This window comes from Hetaerina americana, unplaced genomic scaffold, assembly GCF_022747635.1.
Source record: "Hetaerina americana unplaced genomic scaffold, ioHetAmer1.1.p SCAF_12, whole genome shotgun sequence".
NCBI lineage: Eukaryota > Metazoa > Arthropoda > Insecta > Odonata > Calopterygidae > Hetaerina > Hetaerina americana.
This window is the reverse complement of record NW_027286292.1, coordinates 4,527,892-4,538,804: the sequence shown is the minus strand read 5'-3', so window position 1 is coordinate 4,538,804 and position 10,913 is coordinate 4,527,892. Positions and strand designations below refer to the sequence as shown.

The following is a 10,913-nucleotide window of genomic DNA, read 5'->3' as shown; positions in this document are numbered from 1 at the left end:
ACAACCATGGGTCCAAGGATTGTACCTAATGGGTGGTATAAGCTTAAAAAATACCTCAGTAGCCAAATTTGCCCTGCATCCAGCATCAGATCTTCCACTAACTCTATGCGTCTTCTAATATCCATATGTGTGATGTTACCCAGGTTTGTTAGTAGGAACAGCATTCATATAATAAATGAGGCGGGGACCGGGGTCCAGGTTTCAAATCAGGATGTCTGACACCTGTAGCTTTACCAAATTTAATGAAAATAGAAAATGAAAATAAGCTAGGTAAAACTTTGAAATTGTACTATGGACTATATTTATCAAACATTTAATTTTTGTCATTTAGTAAACTTGGTAAAGATCAGCTGAGTGTGGCAGAACTGAACGATTATCCTTGACTAAATTGTTGAATTTCCTCTGCTTATGATTATTATGTCAAACTATAGAGGTACCTGTAAATTTTAGTATATATATAAATATATGGCCTTCAAGTAAGTCTTACTTGAAGAAGGCATCTGAGAAGGCCGAAAGCATAAACAATCTACAATGTGAATGTCTTTTTAAGTGTTACTATTTTATTTGTGTTCTATTGTGCAGTCCAAATATATATATATATATATATATATATATATATATATATATATATATATATATATATATATATATACTCATATATACAGAAACAGATATAAGGAAAAGGGATAGGAACACATATAAAGGACGAACACAATAGAGGTGGGGAAGGCGGAATCGAACGGATCACAAGAGTAAAAATATTTCCTCAACCGGGACTCGAACACCGGATCTTTCCACTTGCCGGGTGGATGCTCTTAAGAGCATCCGCCCGGCAAGTGGAAAGATCCGGTGTTCGAGTCCCGGTTGAGGAAATATTTTTACTCTTGTGATCCGTTCGATTCCGCCTTCCCCACCTCTATTGTGTTCGTCCTTTATATGTGTTCCTATCCCTTTTCCTTATATCTGTTTCTGTATATATGAGTATTTATTCGCCGTTTGCCGGGATTTCGTGTTTGAATGTATATATATATATATATATTTATTTATTTATTTAATTATTTTTTTATTTTACTCTTCAAACATAGGTTCTTATGAAGGATATTGTCACACCTGTGCCACCAGAGGAAGTTCGAGGCATGATCAAGAAATGCTTAGAGACAGCTGCCCTGGTTAATTATACTAGATTATCTGCTGAAGCTAATATTGAAGGTACAAGGCAAATTTTAATGTCTCAAGTTCAATATATATTTGTGGATATTTTCTACTGTTAGCATCAGGATTCTTTAGTTTATATGTGTTTGTTGTTAGTTCTATCATGGAATTAAGGGAAATGTTCATTTTTTTACCTGAGCAGCCAAAATTGTAATAGATTCATAAATTGAGGAGACTAAGTAATTAATTGCTCTTTGACCATTTTAAAATCATGTCAGGCATGCATTTTAGGTATCTGTTATTTAGGCAAGCCACTCTATCATTCATTATATTTGAATATATATATGTGTTGAATTATAAATTTCTAACTTTAAAATTAATTATAAGATGTAACCCAATCCAATTTTATTGGAGGACTCCCAAATTTTCTTTTTTAATGCTACAGTTCAATCAGGATAATTTTCCTGACACTCAGTGGTCAAAACTAGTAAATATGTATGCATAGTTTTAAGGTATGAGATGATAGATGATTGATGAAATTAAGTTCCCTATGAAATGATGCAATTCTATGTGTCATTGGGAGATCACCAGTTTAATAAAAGCCATTCAATAAGGATATCCCATTCATTTTCTTAACCCTGACAGCATATATCTCTGTCAATAGTGGTCATTGTGTAGACTTTTTTCTTGTGTTGACAGAGATTTTACATTTTAACTCCCATTTGGTTCCATTGCATCCCATTGCTTGTGAATATTATTGACCTTTATTAAATGTTGCCTACAGATTAGTTTAAAATTTTCAAACTCTAATAATTTGAATGAGTATATTGGGAATGGTGTTGGAATAGAGGTAATATATAACACCGTTTATATGGATAGAAATGTTTTTCAAGACTACAAATGTCACTAAAGCATCTGGAATACCAAATAAGTACCTAATTAGTTTCACCTCAGACTAACTGACCGCTCAGTTTTGTAATTATTTTCCCCTTCATTTGGAAAGGTGGAGAAGGAACAGTTCAAGGTAAATTGCTAATTTATATTTTTCTTGATGCATGCTTACAAGGCCTTTATTTATGTGTTATCAATGTATGGGTTTGATATTAAAAATAATTATGCATGATCTTAAGAAACCTGTTCTTGTCGAATTTACGATCTTGGGAATAAGCATCCCACAAAATGAATCATGCTAAATTGTTAGCTGCTATCATGTCCTCAATTGAGTGAAGTAATAATGAGTGTTATGAGATTCCATGGATGCCCAGCTAATGCTCCTTGATAGTTTCATTTTTACTTAAATTTCTGTGTAATTTCTAATTTTTTATGAGAAGAACTGAATCAAAAGTTTTGAAAGATGGAGTGAGGAAATTATTTCCAGCACTTTAAATTGATGGTAATTTTGTATGATATGGGGATATGGAGCAACCAGCCAAAAAGAGGAATGTCCAATAATATTAATGGATTTTAGAAGAAATTCTGCTAGTAAGCAATGTATTTACCCTTGATAAGAGGAACAGAAATTTCAGTTATGTACATACTCAGTTAAGTAATGAACTTCTGCACTAACTTAAGTTTTCTGAAAACTGATCATGTGTTTCATATGGAAAGTGAATCTATCAGTGTTGCAATGATTTGGCCCATATCTGAGTACTTTCTATTGTTGCTTGCCACAGAGGCAAAACTGAAATCTCTAAAGTCTTGCAAGTACCTGTAGTATTGTTTGCATGTCATCTATTATTTGCAATTTTTACAATAAAATTGTAGTTTTAGGTTTTCAATTCATCCAACACAGAAGAGTCATTTTGTAAAAAACTTCCATTATGGTTATAGTTTTTATGTTTTATTCAACGTTTTGGAAGCAGCAGTTACCCATTTTCATGCACTTAGAGGAGTTATAGCTAATGAGCAATTTAGAGGCTGAAATAAATTTGATGGACTCAAAATATGTTAATGCTGATAACAGGAACCCATAAATGGTTGAACAGCATCCAACATGGTCAGTCATATGTGAGCAGAAGTCACATCAGTAGATGAATCAGTGATGTGCCTTATTTGATTACAATGTTTAGATGCGATAGATGATAGCTGCAATATATACACATACATACATGCACTCATACACACACACCTATATGTATACATAAAAGAGCATAAACACAGAAATCAACCCAAAGTTCTGTTTGGTAGGTAATGGTAGAGTTCATTCAATACTACATCTGATGGTGTGTGAAATTTGCACATCAGGGTAAGGGGGCCTGTTCGTTTTCCTCTGCTGGTTATGGTTTCCCAGGAAGATCTGTTCCCGAAAAATCACATAGATAACACTTAAAAGGACACTCATATAGTAGATTGTTTGAGCTCTTTGCCTTCTCTGAGGCCTTCTTCAAATAAGACTTTGGAGAGAAGTTAGGGGTCTGGGGGTAGGAAGGGAAAGGTGCACGGAATGCTGGGAGGGGAATTAAAGATGGCGGTTAAGGGTGGGAAATTTAAAACATCAGAAAGCTAGTATATATGCGGATTCTCGAGTTTTTACCTCAATATTGGTGGCTGAATCGGGTAGGGATTCTAGGATGCCAAGAGCAAAACATTGGTCAAATGAAAGGTTGTGGGAATTTGCATGTGGAGGGATAGGAAGAGAAGAGAGTGAGGCAGAATTGCAGGAGTACCGGTGATTGTTCATTCAAATGGATAAGGGGTAATGCATTCATCTACGTAAAATTAAGTGCATTGGTTGCATGACAAAAGATAAATAAAGTTTTTTGAGAGGCAATTAGCATGGGAACGAGGTGAGGGGGCAATGAGGGGACATAGGGAGGGGAGAGCAGGTCCGATAAGTAGGGATGTTTTACATTGGGGGCAGTTGCAAGCAGGGGAAATATGAGGAAATTTGTCAGGAGAGGGCACCAAAGGGTTGGTGGATCTCAGGTTTTTGATATATATATATATAAAAGTACGATTCCCGGGCAAGTCTCTGGGCACCTGCAGCTCCACCCAAGCCATGTGATTTTTCCAGTATTACATCTTCCTGGGAAACCATAACCAGCACAGGGAAAGCAATGGCCCCCTGCAGGAACACACTCGATTATGTCCTCTAACTGGTCGTATATCCTATCGACCTCTTCCTCCGTGTGGTTGCTCGGTGGCATGTATACCTGAATAATAACCAAGTTCGTCGGTTCTGCTTTTATCTCTACTAGAAATATTCTATTCGTTGCCTGTTCTATGTTGACTACGCTTCTCCCTACTTCTTTATTTAATGCTATGGCAATCCCATGTTGGCTCTCGTCCCCACCGCTGTGTATAATTCTATAAATATCACTCCAGTAATCCCTGCTATCCTTCCATCTCACCTCGCATAGACCTAAAATATCTATTTTTCCCCTTTCCATCTCTCGCTTAACATTCTCCAATTTCCCTGTCCTCATCATTGTCCTAACATTCCACGTTCCTATTCTAATTAATTTGGTCTTCTTCTGCGTCTTCTGTCGTGCTGCTGCCAGTTTTCTCTTGCAAGGGTTTCGTGGGATGACGACCGTGGAAGCCTTGCCCCCCCACTGCCGGGAACAACACACGACTGATTAGGCCCAGCCCTGTAGTGGCCAGGACTCATATTCTCTTGAGTATCCATCATTTAAATCTTGGGAATGATAATTGAGGTGGTTTCCAGTTGCCTTCCTCAATAGTGTTTTTAGCGTGACACCATCACTTACTGGCCGCCCCACTGGGGTCAGATGCCATTGCAGCCACCTCACTGAGGAACAGATGCTGCGTGGAAAACCTTTCATCTGGCTCCTAGCCTTCGACCTATCTGGCGTGGATAACCCTTCCAGGAGCAATTATTATTACTCCCGCCAGAACGGCTCTAGGGGTCATCAGAATGCACAAGCCCTTCCACCATGTCAATGTTGTAGTCCTGGGTATATATATATATATATATATATATATATATATATATATATATATATATATATATATATATATATATATATATATAGATACATATATATATATATATATTATTATTAGGTATCTACCGGTTAAGTTAGGTTTTTGGATGGACAAAATTACTAATTAAATAATTTGTGACCCCTAGCAAAACACAACATCCTACTTTACATCAGGTCCCTCTTCAGCTCTGAGTACTTTCTTCCTCCCTTCATCCCGTCCAACATCCCTATCCTGTTCTTTCCCTTTCCTCGTTTGCCTAACATTCTCCCCTCAATTACTGTCTTCAACATCCCACTGCCAGTCAATACCCCCTTCAGCCACTTTTCCTGCCTCCATAGGATTGCTCCCGACAAACCCCTCTCTTCGCCCACCATACCAAGTACTTCCTCGTTTGTTTTCTTCTCTGTTCATTTCACCTTCTCCATTCTTCTCCACACCCACATTTCAAAAGCCTCCAGTCTACGTCTATCCTCCTGCTTCAATGACCACGTTTCCACGCCATACATAGCTACGCTCCATATCAGAGTTTTTACGAGTCTTTCCTTAACATCATTACTCAACGTCCCCGTCATCAACTCCCTCCTCCTTGTGAAAGCCTCTTTGCCTAGCAAAATTCTTCTCCCTACGTCCCTACTACTTTGACCGTGTTGGTCCAAAACACTTCCGAGATACGTAAACTGTTCTACCTGCTCTAGTTTTTGCCCTCCTATTCTAATGTTAAGCTTAGCCTTTTTCTTTCTAGAAAATCGCATAACCTTTGTTTTATTAATATTGATTCTCATCCCATACCTGTCTCACTGAATTTCCCAGTCACTCAGCAAATGCTTGCAACTCTTGGCTGAGTGACAAACTAAAGCTTGGTCATCAGGAAACCTAACTGATTTTATGAATTCCCCGCCCACTTTCATTCCTACCACCAGTTCTTTCCATGCCTCCTTAATGATTTCCTCTGCATACAGGTTGAAAAGCAATGGTGATAATGGCCTACCCTGCCTTACACCTCTTCCTATCACTGCCCATCCGGACTCTCCGTTTTCCACTCGCACCTGAGTAGTCTGAGACATGTACAGGTTGTGCATTAGCCTCCTGTCCCTCCAATCTCTTCCTAATTTCTTCAATATACTCATTAGTTTTTCCCAATTCACTCTATCAAATGCTTTTTCAAAATCTACGAAACAGGCAAATACCTCCTGGTTGTGTTCTATATTTCTCTCAATAATCACATTTCTGCAATGGCATCGCGCGTACCTCTCCCCTTCCTAAACCCAAACTGGTCATCCCCCAAGTAATCATTTGCCCTACTCTCTATCCTTTTGTTTATGATCCTTAGAACAACTTAAGCTGCGTGGGATATCAAACTTATTGTCCTGTAGTCCTTACATGACGTAGCCTTTACCTTTTTCGGAATAGGAACTAAAACGGATCTCACGAAGTCTTCCGACCAGATTCCTTCCTCATAGATACTACAAATCATCCCATATAGCCTCTTCCTCCCACATTTTCCCAAACAATTCAGTAGTTCCACAGGAATGCTATCCACCCCCACGGCCTTATTTAGTTTCATCTCCCTTAATCCCCTTTCTATCTCATCGCCGAGTATGCCTGGACCTAAGCTATCTTTCTCTAGGTCATGTTCCTTTTCTTTGTCTAACTTTGTTGGTCTAAATCCTTTACTATACAGTTCTTCTATATTCCTTCCATCTCTCTTGGATCTTTCCTGTGTCAACTATTATCTTACCCGCCTTATCTCTAACTGTTAGCATAGATTTCCTTTCTTACTTCCTGATAAAGATTTAACTTTGCTGTACAGTGAACCAATTTCACCCTTCTTCTGCAAACTTTCCATATCCTTGCACTGCGTCTTCCACGATGCTTCCCTTACCCTATTTGTTGCCCGCCTTAATTTATTGTTTAACTCTTTGTACTTCATTTTTCCTATCTCTGTATTTACATTCTTCCATTTTCTCCTCTCATCCATCTTTGTAATCATCTCACCCGTGATCCATTGTTTCCTAGTCCTTTTCGCATTAACAGTTCCAATAGTGTCTTTTGCGGCTTTAGACAACCCTTTCTTGATACTTTCCCATTTTTCTTCGATAGAACTTAGCTCTTTACTATCCTCCATGATTTCCTATATAGGCTGTTGGTACTCCTTCCTTTTCAATCCATTTAATACTTCTACATTCCATTTTCTAACCTGACGCCCCTGCATATCTTTTTGAAATGGACGCTACATTTCATAGCAACTAAATTGTGGTCAGAGTCCGCATCCGCTCCCGGGAAGCTGTGGGAATTTATTACACTGTTCCTAAACATGCGTCTAACCAGAATATAATCTAGCTGATACCTTTCTGAGTCACCTGGCATTTTCCATGTATACCTGTGTCTTTTGTGGTGTCTAAACCAAGTGTTGGTGATGACTAACCCCTGTCTCCTGCAGAACTCAACTGCTTGCTCCCCGCGGTCATTCCTTGTGCCTAAACCGTAGTCCTCCACCTCATAACCATCTCTTCCTTCACCTACCCCCATCACTATCAAATGTTTCCCTGAAGGAATACCCGCGATCATGTCTTCTAATTGATCATATATCCTATCGACCTCTTCTTCCTTATGGTTGCTCAGTGGCATGGATATCTGAATAATAACCAAGTTTGTCGGTTCTGCTTTTATCTCTACTAGTAGTATTCTATCTGTTACCTGGTCTATGTTGACTATACTTCTTCCAACCTCTTCATTTAATACTATGGCAACCCCTCGTTGGCTCTCGTCCCCGCCGCTGTATATTATTCTATACTTATCACTCCAGTAATCCCCGCTATCCTTCCATCTCACCTCGCATAGACCTAAAATATCTATATTTCCCCTTTCCATCTCTCGCTTAACATTCTCCAATTTCCCTGTCCTCATCATTGTTCTAACATTCCACGTTCCTATTCTAACTAATTTGGTCTTCTTCTCCTGTGTCTTCTGTCCTGCTGCTGATAGTTTTCCTTTGCAAGGGTTTCGTGGGATGACGACCGCGGAAACCTTGCCTCCCCCGCTGCCGGGCACGACACACGGCCAATTGGGCCGAGCCCCATAGTTGCCAGGACTCAAAATCTCTTGAGTGACCATCATACTTATCTTGGGAATGATAATTGAGGTGGTTTCCCCTTGCCTTCCTCAATAGTGTTTTTAACGTGACACCATCACTTACTGGCCGCCCCACTGGGGTCAGATGCCATTGCAGCTGCCTCACTGAGGAACAGATGCTGCGTGGACTACCTTTCGTCTGGCTCCTAACCTTCGACCTATCTGGCATGGGTGGCCATATCTGGAGAAATTATTATTACTCCCACCAGCACAGCTCTAGGGGTCATCGGAATGCACAAGCCCTTCCATCACGTCAAGGTTGTAGTCCGGGGAGTGGATATATATATATTATATATATCACTTTCGTGAAAGTCTCATGGATGTGAATAACAATGTATATGAAGTTAGCACTAGTGGACAAAGACAAAAAAACACAGAAACACAGAAACACCCAAAAAAAGAAAAGAAACTCTCCAGGTTTTGAATTTTAGGTTGTCAACACCACCTTTCTCAAGGAAGAGAAGGATAGAACACACACATATATATATATGTGTGTGTGTGGGTTGCAGTAGTCCAAGGGGTAGAGCGTTGGGGTACTGACTGGAGGGTCCCAGGTTCAATTCCTGGGTAAGTCTCTGGACACCTGCAGCTCACCAAATTTTTTAAGTGTGAGGGGAATATGGAAGGTTTTGGGAGTGGAGGAGGGATGAAAATATCTGAAGGTTGGGGTAAATAATGTCTAATACTAATTCCTGGTTCATTCAAGGAATCAAGGATTCAGCTAAGTACCTGTTCTATTGTTTTGAGTTTTGAGTTGCGGGTCAGAGGGTGAGAAGGATGCTAGAATGGAGACACTGTTACATTTATCAAAGGAAGTGTTTTGTTTGGACGCATTTTTGGGAATTAGGATTATCCCATCCATATAAAACTTTTAACTGGATTGGCAAAGAAGTATCATCAAGCTTTAAAGAAAATCAGGAGTCAGGGAACAGAGTTAGTAATGATGAAGGTGGAAATATATCAAAAAAAGGGGCATCAGAAGTCGCAAAAGAAAATACAAGCACCGTTAATAGGGAAAGGACAAAGAAACCATGGATGAAATGATTAGAAAGATAGATGAGAGAAGGAAACGGAAGAATGTAAACACAGAGTTGGACAGGAGGAAGAGTAAAGAGTTAAATAATAACTTGAGACGGATAACAAATAGAGCCAAAGAAGCATGCTGAAAGATGCATGCAAGAATGATATGGAAAGTTCGTAGAGGAAGGATGCAATTGGTGCTCCATACCTGTAGGTTTAAACACTGTATGGAAGTAAGAAGGGAAAATCTGTGTTAACAATCAAAGATAAGTGTGAAAAAATATTAGCTGAGCCAGAAAAGATCTAAGAAAGGTGGAAGTAATATATAGAAGAACCAACTGTATGGTAAAGAACTTAGGCTAGCAAGGTTAGGCATAAAAAGAGAATATGTCATAGATGAAGATAGTTTAAGTCCAGGCTTCTTCAAAGATGGGGTTAGAAAGGGCATTAAGGGAAAAGAAATCAAATAAGGCCATAGGGGTGGACAGCATTCCAGTGGAACTACTTAAAGGTTTAGGAAAAGGTGGTAGGGGTATTTTTTTGGACTAATTCATAGCATCTATGGGAGAGGAATCTGGCGAGAAGATTTTGTCAGATCAGTGTTGGTTCCTATTCCAAAAAAGGTAAAGGCTACAATATGCGAGAGTTAGAGAACAGTAAGTTTGATTTCACATGCATCTAAAGTGGTCCTCGGTTCCCAATCATCAACAAAAGGGTGGATAACAGGGTAAATGATTTTTTAGGGGTTGATTAGTTTGGGTTCAGGAAGGGGAGAGGAACGCATGCTGTCATTGCAGTAATGAGGCCACTGAGAGAGAGGAACATAGAATATAGAATACAATCTGGATGTAGTTGCCTGTTTGCCCATTTGAGAGTGATTTTTTCTGAGGTGAGGTGAGGCAATAGTTTTTAACTCCTCAGGTAATGTTATACCTGAAATGCCATCGTATTTTTATTCCAGAATGGATTACAAGAAACTATTTTATTTGGGAGTGCTATCAATTCTATGGAATAGATAAAATCATAAACAAGAACCAATAGAATATCTATTATATCAGAAACAAAATTGTGTATTATTGCATTCATTTTTTGAGGTTTAATTTCATTTGGAAGCTGAATCTGAATTTTTCTGAAAAATTTAAAAAGATCACACACGTTTTTATAGAAGATGATAGGAAGAAAACATGTATTTAAAATTTCTTTCATTGATTCTAGCATATTTATGTTATCTGGTGTCACATATTTTCCTATTGTGTCAGGGTTGTTTCACGATGGAGAATTTCTCAATGAAACTTGAAATGAGTGACAGGGTGTGCATTAATTCTCCTTGAATGTTTTTAAGTGACTTTGTTTCACAAATAGTTTAGCTGCACTCATTATCATCATCAGCTTTGTTGCACTTCTTTGTTTTTTTTATCCTGAGGTTTAATTCATTTATGTCATCATCCCTCCTGTAAACGTAGTGGATTCTTTTGTGTACATGCATGAAATGACTTTATTCCATTCAGCCCTTGCCAATCCTGAACCAACCAAAATTGGCAATTGTTGGGTGGTTTTCAGGTCTTATACATTTGATGTGAAGGTTTTACAGGGGGATTATTTCAATAACTCATTTTTTAATTAAACCTAGCTCTGCAGCAATTTTATGTAAGAGAGCCTCT

The 10,913-nt window shown here is 38.7% G+C and overlaps 1 protein-coding gene across 1 annotated transcript in view; it reads left to right on the top strand.

Annotated features, from left to right (window-relative positions):
- Cadps (calcium-dependent secretion activator 1) overlaps window positions 1-10,913 on the top strand; it is a 368,169-nt gene that overhangs the window by 279,012 nt on the left and 78,244 nt on the right. The window contains exons 22-23 of the mRNA XM_071582912.1: window positions 1,086-1,209; window positions 2,156-2,176. Of these exons, the coding sequence (XP_071439013.1) occupies window positions 1,086-1,209; window positions 2,156-2,176 (145 nt within the window). The remainder of the gene's footprint in view (window positions 1-1,085; window positions 1,210-2,155; window positions 2,177-10,913) is intronic.